At 39.8% G+C, this 18820-nt stretch overlaps 1 protein-coding gene across 1 annotated transcript in view; it reads left to right on the top strand.

The window, feature by feature from the left end:
* The window catches only part of msh3 (mutS homolog 3 (E. coli)), a 56016-nt gene extending 38368 nt beyond the window's left edge, over positions 1–17648 (top strand). Inside the window, exons 21-24 of the mRNA XM_084728518.1 lie at positions 3874–4060; positions 13969–14101; positions 14252–14420; positions 17530–17648. Of these exons, the coding sequence (XP_084584644.1) occupies positions 3874–4060; positions 13969–14101; positions 14252–14420; positions 17530–17611 (571 nt within the window). The 3' untranslated portion in view covers positions 17612–17648. The remainder of the gene's footprint in view (positions 1–3873; positions 4061–13968; positions 14102–14251; positions 14421–17529) is intronic.
* Positions 17649–18820: the final 1172 nt, after the last annotated feature.

Below are 18820 nucleotides of genomic sequence, written 5' to 3'. Positions count from 1 at the left end.
TGCATTTGATCCTTTTTGTACCCAGATCTAGAAGAAGAAATACTATTTGTATTATTTTTCTCACAGCCAATCACCACAGGCATTTTTTCATTTAATGCAAGGTGTGATTGGCCCCCTACCACAGCAGGTACAACCCAAACAATCTGTGTTGTGCTAAAGTTGAGTGCGGTGTATTCGATGGAACATGCCAAGATGTCACCAAAACATCTGAAAGTGTGGCGTCTGATAAAGATAAATGCATACAATTATTCCGTGACTGGTATCGAATGAAGCACTCCATTGATCATCATATCACTTTAAGGGTACTGGTAGGATGTACCAGTAGGATATTGGTATTGTAATACCCAGCATAAAGACAGATTTGTTCTTACATGAGGCCCGTTGTATTTTGCATGCATACTGTATGACGAAGAGATCCCTTGTTCAGATACTCATGTGTACGTTTGCCCCCTGGCTGTTTTTCATGGTGGAGAAAAGCCCCTCTCCTGTTTCAACATGATGGTGCCCCTGTACATGAAGCCAGGTCCATAAGGAAATGTTTCTCCCAGTTTGGTGTGAATAACACTCACATATGGGAGCAAATCCCTGCAGCCAGAGTCCCTAAAGCCCTCCCAGAGGAGTGTTGGCTGTTATAGCAGCAGATTAATGCTGATATTCAACAATAACATTTAGATGTAATCGTAATGTGCAGGTGTCCACATACTTTTGGTCATATAGTGTTGGCTGCCCCTTCTGTAGCACCCTCTCAGTTCAAATATAAAACTGGCCACACATCAAGGTTTTGCTTTCAAGGCATCGATTGGTTAATATTGATGAGGTTCATAGACGTAAAACATCATTTGAAAGAGTGCATCTGTTTTCTGTTTGTGAGAACTACAGTCACTGATTGGAAATAGATGCAGACTGAATAAATATTTTATTACAGTGCTTTATGCTTTTTTTCTAGCTTTGTGGGAGTCTTGCAGGGATGTTGAACATTTTTAATTTGCTGGTTTTTCTGTGTGAGTTGCTTTAGGCCAAATGAGGAAGATAAATCTTAAATAATTGGAAAATAAAACCTTGAGGAATATTGTAAATGGGTGAATGTTAAACTCAATTAACCTGAGCCGGCATCAGAAGAGACGAGAAATTTGTAACCAGAGTTTCACAAGCCGGAGAAACGATGTTAAAAACTGAACGTGGCCCGGAGTTTAGACTGTAACTCATAACGAGTGGCTAAAATGAGACTTAATCCATTGTAACCCGTCCACACCAGCACCAACACTGTTCTTTTCCTTCTGCTCAGTTTAAAAAAAAACCTCAGGGTGTTACAGTTACTCTCTCTCACTTTCTTCACACCCCTCCTTCTCCGTCTCACTCTCCTTTGTCTTTTCTTGGTACAGTATGTAAGTAGTTCTCCTGGAAGAGGAGGAGGAGGAGCAGGTTCACTGATTGCAGATTCTCCATTTGTCTGTCTGTGGGTGGTTTTTGGAGTCTTAACAACAGTTTGTAAATTATCTCGGTGGCTTCAGCTTTGAGAGCAAATCATCTAAAGACTGGAGCATCCAAACTTCATATTAATTTTTACAGCACAAGCATAAACACGAATTATGAAATCCTCTCCTTGAGGATACAATGAAAAATATTTCATGATTCTGGCCCTCCAGTGTTTCTTGTTTATAGTCTCTGACCTCAACATGTGGTTCAATGCAAAGTTTACTTGAAAATGGCACTTTTGCAGCTTACTGCATACAACTTGTTAGGGCTGCACCTAATGATTTTCTTTAGACGAATAGTTTAACAATTATTTTTCAATTAGACAACTAATTCAATGACTAGAGATATGAATATTTTTTACCGGCCGATTAAAATAACAATTTACCCAAAATAAATATCAAAGAATTATATCATTGTTTCAATACTTTAGTCAATCAAATTCCTGAAAAATAGACACTTTAGACCACATTAGAATGATATAGTGGCATGTTTTAAAATTAGTCTTATTTCAACCTCATTGGTTAGAAAATATACAGCACATAAAAAAAAACAACACAAGACAGAACATGCAGGCCACACCAGTGACACCCATATCACATTTCACCATAGGTCAAGGATTATGTAAAGCAGCAACATGTTTCCTTCAGGGCAGTTTATAAAAGACATTTAAAGGTATTCAAATGTGGTAGTGCTTCTAAAGAAATGGTATTTTGCTACTCATTCCATGCCTAGAGTACATAAAACTAAAAAGCGGTTTTACCAAGTTCGGAGTGCACTGTGGAGACATTTTAAAGCATCCGGCTTGTGGGATCTAGTGTTATAGTTGCTGGTATGAGGATAAAAGGTTGCATATCTATGTAGGTAATTTACCTAACAGGGTAAACATCAGAATGGGTGTAATTCTCCTCTGATGCAGATAAGACCATCCTCAAGAGTTATATAAAACACAATGGTGAGTGTGTGAGCCAGCACTTGTTACAAAACGTAACGCAGCACGATATGCAGAATCCAGTTTTTTGAGTAGTGTTGAATTTGCATGCAGATAATACATTTTGCACAATCTGTCTGTGTTTTTGCATAACTGAAACAATTTCCAGTCCGTAGCATTACTTTCTTGCCATTTTATCTCTCATATAACATAAAAAATAAGAATAACAACAATGATTAAATGATGCATGGTCTAATGTTACGTTAACAGCAGCAGTGCAGAAATTACTCAACATGGGGGCAATGAGGAAACATTTAGAAAATCACTTTTAAGTGAGTACTACTAACAAACATTTTGCATGTTAATAATCCTAATACATCATGCTTGAGTGCAGACAAAAAGTGAACAGGATGGTGCTGTCTCATTGCTGCTCCTTTATAGAGCGCCTCTGTGTTTTCACTGCATGCAGAGCAGTTGTGCAGTGATAATTCATGTCCAATTTGCAGAGTTTATAGAGAAGCATCCTGTTGCATCTCTGTCTAAACTGCTCCCAAACTTAAAATGATCGCGGGTTTCACATGGGCCTTAAAAGTGAGTCCAGTATCCAGTTCTAAGTATTTATAAGTTTTAACAGTTTCAATGTCAGAACCCTGAAGCGTTTAGATTTGGACAGTGGGCCAGATACTCTTTGGTGACCTAGAGAACAACTTACAGTTTGTCTTGCCAGAATTTAAAACGAGCTTGTGTTTGATGATCTGAAATGTATCAAAAGCAGCTTGTAAATCTGCAATGGCCAGATAAAGAGAAGAGCCAGTGGAATATAAAATTGTGTTGTTAGCATTAAAAAAGTGACAGAGAATGAACAAAAGCTTAAATTTTTTATTTCTTGAAGGAGTCAATCTAACCCTGAAAACACAGACCACACCATCAGCCGTATTGTTTGCCCGTTAATGGCCCGACCAGTGTGAAAATTTATTCCTCATAGTGTGGCACTAGTGAAGAACAACCAACACAGCATCTGAAACCCAACAAAAACAACTTCCACAATGTATTGTTCTGCAACACTGAACCGTAGGAAGACTGTAAAAATGAAGAAAAATAGGAATAATATTTAATTTCTGTAGCCCTTTGACTGTGCCCCTTCAGACAACACTGATGCCCTCTTACCACAGAGCGATGATCAATGGATGCAGGTGATGATTTCATTCATGAAATCATGATTGCATGTGTAAACATTTGTTGTTGGAACAGTGACGTCGATCCGTGGTACTTTACTGATCGCTTGTGTACAGCAAAAATTGATCAGGGTTTATGTTTAGTCTGCCATGTCTCTCTCACAGTCATAGCAACGGTTCACGACTCCATATTCCCCAAATTTGACACAGTCTCCATCACAATGTCTATTCTGATCTCAGCATCTACATTTTGACTCCTGACCTCTCCTTTGTCTTTGACTGATTGGTTATCAGGATGGGGGCTTCAGACAACATCTACAAAGGGCGCAGTACGTTCATGGAGGAGCTGACCGAAGCCTCAGAGATCATTTCCCACGCAACTGAACGATCGTTGGTCATCCTTGATGAACTGGGACGGGGAACGAGCACCCATGATGGGATTGCTATCGCCTACGCCACCTTGGAGTACTTCATCAAAGATGTAAGTGTGTTTGTGTGTGTATGTTTGTGAATGGAAACTCTGTACAGATGACATGGGAATAAGACAGATTTGAATATTTAAAGACGGAAAGAAAAAGATGAGAGGGAAGGCACTGATGGGACTTTTGGGTTAGTCAGGCTGCTGATATCCAGGCTATATTTGTCTTGTTGCTGAATCCAGCACCATTGTTGTTTCTTGAAGCAGGCCCAATTAACCATAAAGATAACGGCCTTCGGTGATTACAGGGATTGTTTTGCCGACAGAGACGGGGCTCCAGGGAGGCCTCAGCAGCAGAGCAGCTCTTGAAAACTTTGCAGAATTTTGGACAAGCTTTCATCTATTGCATAATGTTAATATGCTTTTACAGAGAAAGCTGCAGTGGATACCTAGATACCTAATTAATTCAACGGATGTATGTTACGCTGTACTGCAGCAGGCCTCATTTAATCCTCATTAATCGTTCACAATATCAAGGCTGATGACAATTTGTCCAATGTCCACTTTTGCACTATTAAGATCGTAGGTGTCCGTATGTGTCATCTTCATTTCTTAATGATATGTTTTCTGCTTATTCTTGTCAGCTGTCATTTAAATGATGTGTATGGAAAGCAGAGAGGTTCGATTTTAGCCAGCAATCAAGGCCAAAGGGAAGAACTGGTGCAGAGGTTTGCAGAAGAGAACAGACGGAGGTGGAGATATGTGTGGTTTTACAGCTCAGAGTACTTGGAATCATTATTCCCACGAGAGACTGTGTGTTTGTGTGTGTGTGTGTGTGTATGTGTGTGTGTACATGTGCATGTGTTCTGCTGGGATTACGTGAACCGGCACAGTCAGGAGCCCTTTGGGTGTTGCACAATGTTGCGTATCTCCATTTTGACAGAACTGATGAGTGGTACCCTGAGAGAACAAGACAGGGGGGCGAGCGTTTGTGTTTGCAAGGTGGGTTATCAATACCGACGTTCGCAAGTTGACTCTCGAGAGCGCACAGTCCTTGTATATCCTAATTAGTGTTGAAGAATCGGATCGATCCTGTAAGCACAAAAAAAACTGATTATTACAGTTTGACGATGATGGGCTGCGTACTCAAGGTTGTGGCATCAATTAAGACTCACAGCTGTTCATTTTCTCAGCTGTTTGCACTCCGAATATTTTCTACTGTATAATATAAACTGAAGAAACACGAGGCTCTTCCTGCTCGTTGTTCAGTGTTTTCTAATTAGACTGACAAATGGGAACATTTGAATTTGGAGCACCTCTGGTGTTAGATATCATGTCATATTGTGTTAATACACATTTATTAACATAAAGACAGACTTTGTGTTTCTTTGCTTGCAATGCATTTGACTGACTTGTCCATTTCAGGCAAAATTTGGAGATTTGAGGCTCATTTTACATGTGACATTTACATACATGTTGACTGTTTGGAGAGGATATTTACAGTTGAATAATTAACTTTACTATTAAAGATGACAGTAACAGTAAATATAAGATGACAGTAAACTATCTACTCTTGAAGTTCTTGGAATTTACTTCCTGAAATATTACAAACTGATCCACTGTTAAAAAATGGCCAAAAATAACTGTTGTCATGTTTTATATGTGTGTTTTTAATGAACAATCATGGTCAGTGTCAAGCTCACTCGCAAATACATTGCTGCTTGACTACTTCATAATAAAAGTCAACTAACATTTCTCCAGTTAAATGCTGTTTAATATGATTTAATGTGTAATGCTGCAGCAGGAGTAAATGTTTTGTTTGCGTTAGCAGTAATGCAGCTGTGACATAGTCTACTGGCCCAACCTTAATTATTAAGTATTGTTGTTATGTTATGTTTTGTAGGTTAATGTGTGATGTTAGTATTGCATTGTGCAAAGTGACACAGATTTCACCACCGTTTGAAATACAATTTGGTGATTGTAGACTGTGATTAATGGCTTCAAATGGTCTTAATACACAGATTATTATTTTTTTGACAGTGTTTAACATTATCAATTAATAAATTGCGCTAAATTTTAATTGCTTTCAAAGTGTTTTCTTTCTATCAGACTAGTCAACTGGTCTAAATTAAAATTTGTATTTAAACAACATTGAAATTAGTACCTAGTTTATATCTACAGAGTGCAGGGATCCTCTTCCACGGGGTCCGTCATGTTGCATTGCCATGTTTCTACAGTAGCCCAGAATGGACCAACCAAACAGAGCATTTTTCATGGGTTTTGTAACCATTGTAGCTTTTCTGTGCTTGGAAGAGAGTGAGAAGTGAAGTGAGAGATGTTTGCAATCTGCTCACCGTTAGATGCTACTAAATCTTACACAGTGGTCCTTTAATACCTTTACACTGAAAAATAAGGGTGATAAGTTGATGCTGGAACATAATATCAGCCCGCCAATAAAATGATCAAGTCCTACTTTGGATTGTACACACACACACACACACACACACACACACACACAAAGCCAAAAACACTGTTAAGCACGAGCGTTTCAGAGGTGTTCTTAACAGTTTGGTGGTGGTGTGTGGTAGCACTGCCCTCCAGACTGTAGCCTCTCTGGAAAGAAAGGATTTATCTAGTCAGATGGTCCACTCTGACCTTAGGGGGCTCATATTTAATCTGGCTCTTCAGGAACTTTGTTTTTCCAGCTATCATGGATAAGCACACCACCAGCTGTTTAGCTGACAGTCAGTGAACTACACACACAACTGCCTTTGAACTTGGGCCTCCTGGTTGGTTGTAAAAGGATGAGCCCCAGGGTGCAGCTCCCACTCCAGTTCACAATGACAGCTACCACTGATGAGTTTCTGGAGTTTTACTATTAAAGCATACTTTCTCTACTGCTGCCTTCTGGGTAATCAAAGCTGTATTCAATCTATGGGAGCAGGTATTTTGGTATTTGTTTATTTTCTCCTCTCCAGGACCTTAGTCAAAAAGCTCCAAATTGCCCTGTCTTACCCCTGGTCAAATATCGACGAATAAACATTTATCTTTGAAAAACTCCTTCCAGTTTTCATGTTTTGCCAGTTCCACATTAATCTTTGGACAGAATCTTAGGGTTATGTAATCCTGCTGGAAAACGTCAAATTCGAATGTGTAAGTAGCAGCTAATGCAGCAGGGAGCTGCTGCTGGCAGGAGGAGGGAGCTCTCTAACTACCTGTTGTATAACAGCATTGATTTGTTTGAGAAGCCTCGCTATTAAAGGAAGACAAACAAAAGAGCACAAAAGAAGTTATGCTTTACAGCGAGAGGCCTCCTCGGTGCAGGCGGACCTGCTGCAGAGCCTTTCATGCTCACTCCTCTTCCTCCTACTCGTTCTCCTCCTCCTCACCAGACTCAACTGTACACGTCAAAAGTCAGTCGACTCCTCCTTTGACTCGGTTGTTATAGTAACACACCTTTCCCTGTCCCCGGCACTCACCTGCGAGGTAGTTAAGAATGTAGATGGGTTTCATAACAGCACTCGATGAAAGAGACAGCCTTGATGCGGGAAGAGTGAAAGAAACAGAAAAGCAGAGGAGAGAGCATCACTAAAATGACAAGTTTCTGGGTTTTCTGGTGAAATCACCCATGTTTGTCTCGCTGTGATGTTGTGTACCTCTTACCGTCCTCTCCTTTAGCCATTACTCACTCTCAGACTCACTTGTATTCACGCTGACAGCAGGTCCTGCCATTAGCTTCACACCAAGCTCTCCACTCGTACTGTGACTCAGATTTGCGTGTGACTGCGCTGGCATTGTAATACTGCACTGTAATAGCAGGCAGAATCAGGCGTTACACTTGGACTCAGAGGGAGAACTGCACAGAACTCACTACCGCTCACTTTTGGCTGCACACTAATGGGTGGATTTTCACTAGAACGTATTGCTCCATGTGGGCGTAAATGGTCCGATGTGTTCGCACTGATGCACAAAGCTCCCTGTGAAGACCCACATGTGCTCCACTGCACTCTGCACTGCTTTATGCCTGCTCTGCACACTGACAACATGCCAATCTGTTGATCTCTCAGCTCATATTCTTTAGAGCAGTTCCTAACATGTAATTGAGGACCCCAGAAAGAGGTCTTAAGAGAGGTGCCTAAATATCCAAAAGATGAAAAATTATTCTTTGGGTGAACAGCTCATTAACTCATGTCCACACTCCAGTGTCAAGCTTAAAAGAGGCAATTACATGTAGACATTACTTCATGTTAAAGGACCAGTATGTAGGATTTAGTGCATCTAACTGTGAGGCTATAGATTGCGGCCAACTGAATACCACTCCCCTCTCTCTCCTTCCACGTAGGGCTGCACAATTAATTGCAATCGCAGTAAAATCGCAACATGGCTAAGTGCAATATCCAAATTGCAGAACCAGAATGAAACCACAATTTTTGAAAAGGGAAAACTGTGTGGAAAAAAAAGCTTTATCATGAGGTATTGTAGTGCTACAGAGAAGCCCTGGCCTAAAAATTATGATTTTAATAGTTTCTTTTTTTCAGGGAATATGAAAATTATAAAGCAAAACTGATCATTTCCACTAATCATATTGCATATTGCAATTGCAGTTTCAGTCAACACAATCGCAATATGACTTTTTTACCAAATTGTGCAGCCCTGCTCCCAAGCGAGTTTGAGAAACTACTGTGGCCTTGAAATTAGATTAATCAGTAATCAACTAATCGCCATCAAGAATTTGACCAATTAAAATGTATCAATTGATAATTAATCAATAGTCTAAAAATGGCACCTCATTTTACATTATTTATCTGGCAGACAAACAGTGGTTCAACAGTGGCCAAGTGTTTCCGTTCAAACAAAAGACAAAACATGACCTGTAGGAAAGGTTGTCACTTCTGCACCTGTTACTCACCCTGGCTCCAATAATTTAGGCCAGTGAGTGAAGAAGACTGACTCGCAGCCAAAGTCGTAGGTCAGTGACACACATGCTTCATTTACACCCAATCTCTCTCTCTCTCTCTCTCTCTCTCTCTCTCTCTCTCTCTCTCTCTCTCTCTCTCTCTCTCTCTCACTTGTTAGTTGTGAGGTGAGAAAACGAAGGGTGTTGACTTAAGATAGAATTTGATTTGTGTCTAATTAGACAGACAGGAGTAACAAGACAGACACGGCAATTGTGGTGTTGACACCTGGAGCCTTTGCCTCAGGACCAGATTACAGAGTAGAAGCACACTTGCATCTTTGACGGCATATCATTAAAAAAACAGCTGGGGTGACTGGTGGTGCTCCACAGGTGCACAGTGAAACTGACACCAATTTGGAGCTCAGAGACATACATGGCCCATCAGAGACGTATTACGGGAGGAGACGAGGCGGACAAGGTGAGACAACGCAGAGAAAGTGTTACCTGTGGCACGTGGCAGATCAACAGTCTGTCAGAGACGCAGTTTTATTTGATCCGTCACGTCAAGGGAGCCGAACACACAGCCTGTCCCATCTGGACCTGGTGTTTTCAGTGTCTGACCGCTCCCAGCATTCCTCTGTTTGTTTATAAACATGCACCAGATTTTTGCTTACATTATGGTTGACATTTATAGATGTTCCTCTTTTTTTTCTTTTTTTTTAACTACTTTCATAATCAGAGAGGCTGAGAAAACATTCTCTACGCACAGCCCCTACCACCCCACGCCTGTTTTAAACTTTCAGCTTCGAGGACTGGGAAATTTAAGATGATGTGCATCATTAAACTTGGATTATATTTGAGGTAGGGCTACTTTTCAACTGAAATTGTTTAGTGTGGGGCTGCAACTAGCTTCACTTTTCCTGCAACCAGCTTAATTTTCCTTTTCAAATAATTCCGAAAAAAATATATTTTTGAATAATAAATATTTCTGAATTAACAATGGAATAAATTAGGAAGTGTCACTGTCATGGCAAAACTACAGAGGACCATTCAGACTCTGCAGCTCACCACACGTCTACGGTGCATTTTGGTGTCTTTCAGCTCATTGTTTTGATTTTCTGGCCTGAAATTTTTTGTTTTGGTTCAGTCTCGCAACTCAGATCAGTGTTGTTTCATGTTGCAGCAATAAACCTCTGATAAGCCAACTGTATACTGCATATTCAGCCCCAAACAGCAGACAAACACAGTTAGCATCTAGCTGAAGAACACTGTGACCAACATGACCATGCCATGACAATAAAGAAATTTTCCTTGTTCTAAAAAGAGCAAAGAGAGTAAAAAGGAGGTTTTGTGATGTATAATAATTTCAACTTTGAGCCCCAAGTCAGCAAAAATACATGTCCACTTTAGGACCAATTGATAAAAAAAGATGAGAAATGCAGAAGTTTCCAAAACCTCAAAAAATGTCTTTAAACTGCTTATTCAGTCAAACCAGCTGTATAGATGGATGTGCAAGATTTCAACAACAAACTAATTGGTGGGATAATTATTTGATAACAACATGAACAGATATCAAAATTGCCTGTGATTAATTTTCTGCTCATCGACTAACCGATTAATTGTTTCAGCACTAATTCCATCAAATCATCCAGCTCTGCAGAGCATGGCTGTCAGTGCACCCGAGGGTGGTCTGGTAATGAGTTGCCATTAGCACCTAATCAGACCATTATCCAGGCTGCAGCCTCCATCTGCAGGCAGCTCTCCGTTTGTTTTTACCTTTCAGTGTAGGTGGACAGGAGTGACTGAAGTATGAGTCTGTTGTACATGTATTTTCAGCAGGTGTGGGTCTGCGTGTGTCTTTGTTTGAAGCGTGTGGGAGTCACCCCGCACGTCTCTTTCAGATGAAGGTATTACCAGTGACGTGTGACCTTTCTTAGACCGAGTGGTTAGCGGGCCGATCCTGGAGCCAGCTGAATCCTGCAGCCGCCTGTCTGTAGCGATGATGTAAGATTCAGGCCTGTTTCAGAGCCCTACATGATGATTACATTATTTGGGATATTTAATCCCGCGCTAGTTATTGTGCTTCAAAAGTGTGTCATATTTTCAAGACTGTTTCTGGTATGTGAGAGATGTTTTCGCGGTATTTTCTGTTGATTTGTCTTCCCCACTCCCATTTACATCTGATGGGCTTGTTAAAGTAAGCAGGAAAAGGAAATGCATTTGTTTTAGTGAAAAGCTCTCAGCAGCTGTACTGAGAGCTGAGAGAGCAGCACTGAGAGGTAAAATGTTTGTGTATATGTTTGAGAGGCAGGCTGGGTGAGCGAGTGCATGCACCACTTGCTTTTTGTCATTTTTATGTTGTAACCTTAATGCCAGAGTTCAATCATGTAGCCTTTGGGTGGCTCCCATGCCTGACAGAGACTGAAGAACAGCAGGATGAGGTGCAGTGCCATCACTACCTGAGAAGCTTAAAGTGACAGGCAGAAAAACGAATGATTGACTGCAGAAACAAAAGAAGTGAATAGACTAATGAGAGGGGGAAATGATATAATAATGTGTATTTTTGTTTATACTGGTGATAATATTCACAAAGCATGTCTCCGTGTATTAGCTCAGTGCACTGCAGGGTACAGAGGCAGTTAAGTAACACTGTGCCCAAATACAGTCGATGCAGATGCTCTTTGTTTTTCAGCTTCAACTTTTGTTTAGTTGTGGTAACACAGGCGGTGTTACATAATGCAACATTTGTTAGGATACCTACCATTTGGTATATGTATGACTTTATCTCTCTTCTTTGTCTTTTGTCTTTCTGCTCTTTTTTCCTCTCACTTTTCTCTTAGTCTTAAAAAATAGTAAAAAATTAAACTGATTAATATTCACTGAGGTTAAATTACAAAGAAAATACAGATGCATAGGGGTTTACAAAACCTTTTTCTTATTTTAAGAGCCGTTAAAGTGAGTGATAGATTTTTGTGGTGGTGTCTCTTGGTCCTTCACTGATATATCTCAACAACTGTTGGAGGGATTAACATCAAAGTTTGCACAGACATGGTCCCTTGGGAGCGCATCCTCATGACTTTGGTGAGTTTTCCTCCAGTGCCACCGACAGGTCAGCGTCTCCACTTATTCACTGAAATATCTCAATATTTGCCGGAGTGTTTGGCAGCACGCAATCCACATATGATCCTCTGTCACAGGTTGCATGCCCATTGGTGCTGCCCGATAAACAAAATTTTCATTGTCATTTTGGTAGGAACATGTACAATAAACACAGTGCAAAACCCTGCCTGATATGCACAAATTAAAAAAGACATTTTATGTACAATTTGTTTAAAATTTCTGATATGCTTGTGCCATATGAACCAGCGAGAACCCTTAGGTCATCTGGGACTAACCTATTGGTTGTCCCAAGAATAAAAAGCAAAACAAGGAAAACAAGGAAAAGCAGCATTTTGTTCATGCAACACAGTTCTGGAAGAGGACATCTGGAATAAACTCCCAGATGTATTAGAGAAGACCCACCTGGTCATTTTTAAGTAAAAACTAAAAACTTTCCTATTGTATACTGCCTGCTCTACCTAGAAATATTTTGATTTTTTTTTTTTTAGCTAAGCCTTTGAGTAGCCTTCATTTTCATGTTTTTTAAGAAATTGTTTGTAGTTTAATTTAATCTTTTATCTTTTTATTGTCACTTGATTGAACTGCACTAGTTCACTTTTCTTTTTTTTTTTTTATCTCTTGTATATCCCAGTTATCTTGTAAATCTTAGACTTTTTCTGTGTTCTCACTGAATTGCACTGGTGTATGAAATGTGCTATAAACATAACTGTCAGTGTGCAAATAATTGACCTATATGCATCAGACCTTTTTCCCATTGCAATAGAGGTGCTTGCCGAGACAGCACTTTTGTAGCTTCTAACTGAATCTCTCTGGTTTGAAGTTTACGTTCTTTCTTGTGTCACCGTTTGTACTTTCAGGTGTCTGTTTTAATTTGCTGTTTCATGTTTGCTCTCAGCCTGAGGGGTCATGTTAAGTTAAAATGTTTGTCCACCATTCAGATGCTCAACTGAAGATGAGTGCGTCATAAATACACACCCTCGAGCAGGTGCAGGTACCTTCTCCGCTGTGCTGGGCTGATGCATTGAGTCAAACTGAGTCAAACCAAACAGCACATGAGAATGAAAAAGGAGCAAAAAAAAAAAGCCTTTGGATGCCTGAACTTCTAATCTAGAACCTCCATCAGGTCAGAGTACTTTGATTTATGATCAAATACCTCCAAAACTAATTACATTCCCATCAGCCTCAGCTGCACTTTGTGTGTAGTGCTATTAGCAAATATTAGCATGCTGACATAAACAGGTGAACATGGCAAACATTACATTTGCTAAATGTCAGCATGTTTATGAGAATGTTTCTGTTCCATGACTATTTTTATTGGGCTTTGGTTCATTGAGTTTCATATGTGATCGTTACATCTATAAACATGACCTTTCTTACACCCGGTAATCAAATGTGTTCTGCATCTGTACATGCTAAACGGACAATAACAAACAACAAGAACAGTATCTTAACATTGACTCCAGTTTTTATGTGATTTTCTTGTCTGTATTCTGTGCACACTGTGATCAGATCTCAGTGTTCACAGGCACCATGCAAAGCTGGTGAGTAGGTGGGAAGGTGGTACTTGTATTGTCAGTAAACCCAAACATGGCAGGTGGAGGGGCTCCACAAGTGACATTACTGTACAGCCTGTACTTACTTTTTTTACTCCTAGTTACCAGAGAAACGTCTTCCACGACTGTCGGAAACAACAGAAGTGACTAGCTTCTTTTGCAGGCCGGTACAGAGCACATCCCTGCCAACAGCTCTACAGTTTTCTCCCCCTTGGCTGGATATATTCGTACCAATGTGAACACAATGTACTGTGCACTTACACATGGTTGGCCCTGTTTATGCTTTTTTCCTGATCCTTTACATTTTGATACCAGGTGCAAGAGGCTGAAGAGCTGCTACAGACTCAGTGATGTAGATTTTTCAAGATGTTAACATGTCACTCTGTCCTTCCTTTTCTTAGGTGAAAGCCCTCACTCTGTTTGTGACCCATTACCCTCCTCTGTGTGAGCTGGAGCGGGTGTATCCTGACCATGTGTCTAACTACCACATGGCTTTCCTACTTAATGAACCTGACATCGCCACTGACACTGACGGTACGTGTGTGAGGATTTTTGTGCATGAAAATGCTTTCAGTGTTTGCCGGTGGCCTTTTTTCTTTCTTTTTTTTTTTTTAGCAATCTTAATTTGATAATTTCATTATCACTTCACACTTTGTGGATACTTGAATGTGTGTGTGTTGACAGATGGCGAGTGTCATCCAGAGTTCATCACATTTCTCTACCAGTTAACTGAAGGAGCTGCAGGACGGAGCTATGGCCTTAATGTTGCCCGATTGGCTGACATCCCAGACCCTATACTACACACTGCTGCACGCAAAGCCCGAGAGCTGGAGAGCATAGTCAACGCCAGGAGGTACACTGAACGCATGTATTCACCATGACCATTTCTTAAAGTGGGAATCCACTAATTTTAGAAATAAAGATCAGATCAAATCAATTCATTTGTATAACTTCTTTTGTGGAGGAGCTTTTTAAAATTTGGGAAAATAGTTGGGTGATGCCGTCTAGGGCTGCACAAAGAAACATTATCTGCAATTTTTTGAGAAAGGAAAAATATGTGACAAAAAATTATTATATTGAAGTAATGTAGAACTGCTGCGATGCCCTGGCCAACAAATCAGCCCTAATGTCATCTGTATTATCTTGGTTTTGGTTTAGAGACCAAAAACATTAAAACAGAAATTCCACGTTATAAATTGGAGGTGTGGAGTTTCAAAGACATGAGCGTTTATCTGGCGGGGAGGGTCTCAGAATGAAAACACCTCTGTGCAAAAACAACTGAGCTGAAATCCAGGAAGTCCATCTTATTTAGGATTTAGGATTATCAGACACCAAAACACTGCAGAGCGGCTTTTAACACAACTCTGGAAAGTTATTGTGAAGGCAATTATTTTATCTTTTTAAGATTATTTTTGGGCCTTTATTCAGATAGGAGAGCTGAAGATATGACAGGAAAGGAGGAGATGAAACGTCGCAAATGTGCTGCAGGCGGGAATCGAACCGCTGCAGAGGACTGATAGCCTCAACACATGGTGTGAACGTCCTACCAACTGAGCTATAGGGACGCCCCGTTATTTTGTCTTTTGCCATGATGATTGTGAGTTTGAACCTGGATCAACTTTTTAGCCAGAGCCCCCCGGGCCTCATTCAAGTGAATGAAGGGGCTCTGAATGCAGCCAAACCAATGAACACTATCACATTGCATTATGGGAAATGTAGGATCCAGTGTTTTTGACCCATGTGATGTTGTCCTGCTCTGCCTTGATTTGTCTTTTTTATGTGTCTCCCACAAGTCCTCCAACTTTAGGTAAGTGAAGTACTGCAGGGGCATCACAAAACATCCTGGTCCTGTGCTTTTGGAGTTTTCTGAGTACTGTTAAGCACACAGAGCTGAAAACTAAGAGTCAAACGAGTGTCATGAAGAAATAAAACTCAAGGCAGCTCCACTGACACCAAATTGAGTGTTTATTTAAGCTTTAACACTCAAATGAACCTGATTTGATTCTTGAGCTAACACATCTGAATGACAAAATGTGCCAATACTCCTGCAAAATCAGACTAGATACAGGTTACTGGTGCAGCTCCGACTAATGATATGGAGGAGTTTCACAGAGGAGAGAGACCAAAATCAAATCAAATTTTACATGCAGGTGATACGGCAGTCCTTCCCATTAACTTCTGTAGGGTGCAGGTCTGGTGACCTTCGTTGTCATGGTGACAAAAATAAATGTGGTTGACGGTGTGAAATGGTCACACTTTTTTTTACGTTCAGGCAACCAGAGGTCATGGTTTTGGTAAAAATAAGTATGTATGTGTGTAACTTTAACCTTTAATAATGTTGTAATGTACTGTTTTCACACAGGACATGAATCTTGGTGTTCTGGGTGAAAGTCCTGTGTTTGTTTGACTCGTCTGACCAAATCGGCAAATCGCCTGCATGCAAAATTGGACTTACGCACTGTACGCTTTTTGAAAGTATAAAGTTATCTTATTTGCGTGCAGAGTTAAATGTCTGGGTTGTTAATTCTGAGACATGTAAAACCAGTTCAGGTTCACTTTAGTTTTTATTTAAAAAAATGTTTTGGTGTCAACTTCAGTTTAGATGTTTTTAGAGACTCTCATTACATCTCAAATTGATTCAGCTGTTGCCACCTCTGGCTGTCAGTTCAACACCAAACAGCATTTAAAAAAAAAGTTGTTAATACTTTTATTTAGCTCTGTTTGTGGTGAAATTTTCTTTCTTCTGCACCAATGTTTCCCAAATGTTTTTATCAGTCCCTCATGACCCAATTCACAGTAATCAACAAATGTTGGAAAGAGTTAATTTGTTTTAGACCATTTTTACTGTCATTTCCACATCACCTTATATCTTGACACGTTTTTAAAAACATATATACATGTTAAATACTTTATAAATGAGAAGTAAATGCATTTAGGTTGAGTTAACAGCCTATCTCTTTCTCTTTTTTTATTTCCTCATCAGGAAAACAATATTCACACTTTAAATGTTTTACAAAAGGTGTAATGCAGATATAAATCTTAAATTTGCAGAATTTTATTTGATGAGCCTGTGGGTCACGACACAGTCTCTGAGAATGACTGTTCTGAACTACATGATTTAAGTTCTTAAATCGAATGTTCCTTATCATGTTATTAGCTAAAAACAGTTTTAATTAATCTGAAAGTGCTAGAATTGTCAACCAAATTCCTCACAAAGCCAATCTGAGACCCTTGAACAACTTAAGTCACATTTTTGTTGTGGCATATTTTCTCTCTGGGGGTCCAAGTCTTATTTTCACGTGGCTAACTGATTTTTTACAAGTGTTAAGAAGAATGCTTTAGTGCACACTAATAGGTAAAGACAGAGAAAATTTAAGTTTTTTTAATGCTGATGTAGACAAGTTTTTCTATTTCGATGAACCACACAATACCAGGCATAGATGTTCCATTTGCGATCAAGTTAAGAAATGGAAACTCCGCCAATTGTTCGCCATTTTTCCTGCCAAAGCGTCGGCATATTGCACTTTCTCCAAACACATTCTTCTGTCCCTGTAAATTTGTACACGGCATCTCCTTGCTCTGTAACAGACAGCCTGCTGGGAGCTGAGTGCTGCTTAGCGTCTTCCTAACTAATCCTCACCATATGAAATATCTGTCAGAGCACACACACATGCACACACACAGAGCCATACCTCTCTATCAGTGTAATCCTCACTATATGAAATGTTTGTCCTTTGTTGGAGGGAAGCCATGCTGAGTACACAGTAATCGTACACAGAGGAGTTGAGCTGCTGTTCAGAGGTTAAGAACAGGGATTTCATTGTACTCTCACACAGCTGTGTGTCAGAGTGCAATGTATTTAGGCTGAACACACGTGGGGCAATGTGAGGATAGACTATAGTTTAATATACAGCTTTTTGTTGAAGAAACATTTCCACGTCTTTGTTTCTTTGTCTCTGTAGGAAGAATAAGAAACTTCTCTCAGATCTTTGGAGCGTCTCGGACAAGTCGTCTCTCATGGAGTGGCTGCAGTCAAACTTTTGACATCGCTGTAGTCAACACCATCAGAACACAAGAAGAAGAGAGAAACTAGAAATCAGTGAATAAGCATGCTCAAAGAAGTAAAATCTTGCTTTAGAAAGGACTCAGCTATGATTAGAGATTAGAGAATCATTGATGCTCTTTTTGTTTCTTTGTGTTTCGGTGTGTGACATGGACTTTAACCATCTCCAGTTCTGTTTTTCACTATCATCATGTACTGTAACCTAATTGTTAAGATTTTATCTATTAGACTACATGTGACATCACTGTCAAACTGGTCACACTCTCCCACTCTTTGACCTTTAAACTCCATCGATTCAGCATTGTACTACTGTAACACTGTTAAAATGATGATGGACAGTTAAAAAGACTGATGAACCAGAAATGTTGTCTTTTTTTATTCCGCTCGTTGGTTACCCACAATACACAATACAACTCCACCACTGACACTAGAAGCTATTAATGTAGCCTTAAGCCACTAGCCTCAAGTAGGGCTGAGCAGTATTAATTAATTAATTAATTAATTAATTCATTCATTCATTCATTCATTCATTATCCATAACGGGTCGTGGGGGGCTTGAGTCTATCCCAGCTGACAATGTGTGAGAGGTGGGGTACAGCCTGGACATGATGCCAGTTCATCATAGGGCGGCCGGGCAATATATTGATATTATATCAATATCATATGAGACGAGACTGATTAATTTTGATTATAGATTTTGGATATTGGAATTAGAGTAAAGTAGTGTAATTTTCTTGACCTACCAGACTGTTCTTTATGTTCTGTTAAAAACCCATTTTCCAAAGGGACATTGTGTCAAAACAAAAATAAAAACAATGAAATGATTGCAAATACTTTTCAAACTGTAATGAATTGAATACAGCACAAAGACATTAAAACTGATTAACTTCATTGTTTTTTGTAAACGTACACTCATTCTGAATGTGATGCCTGCAACATGTTCCAAAAAGCTGGGACAGGGTCATGTTTACCACTGTGATACATCACCTTTTTTTTAACAACACTCAGTAAGTGTTTGGATCTGAGGACAGTCCAGAGTCTCTGTTTTATTTTGCACTTCATAATGCGCCACACATTTTCAATGGGAGACAGGTCTGGACTGCAGGAAGGTCAGTCTAGTACCTGAACTCTTTCACTCTGAAGCCACACTGTTGTAACACGTGTAAAATGTGTCTTGGTGAAATAAGCAA

This window comes from Lutjanus erythropterus, chromosome 10 (genome assembly GCF_056507025.1).
Source record: "Lutjanus erythropterus isolate fLutEry1 chromosome 10, fLutEry1.hap2, whole genome shotgun sequence".
Lineage (NCBI taxonomy): Eukaryota > Metazoa > Chordata > Actinopteri > Lutjaniformes > Lutjanidae > Lutjanus > Lutjanus erythropterus.
Note: the sequence above shows the minus strand (reverse complement) of the source record. Positions and strands in the feature narration are given on the sequence as shown.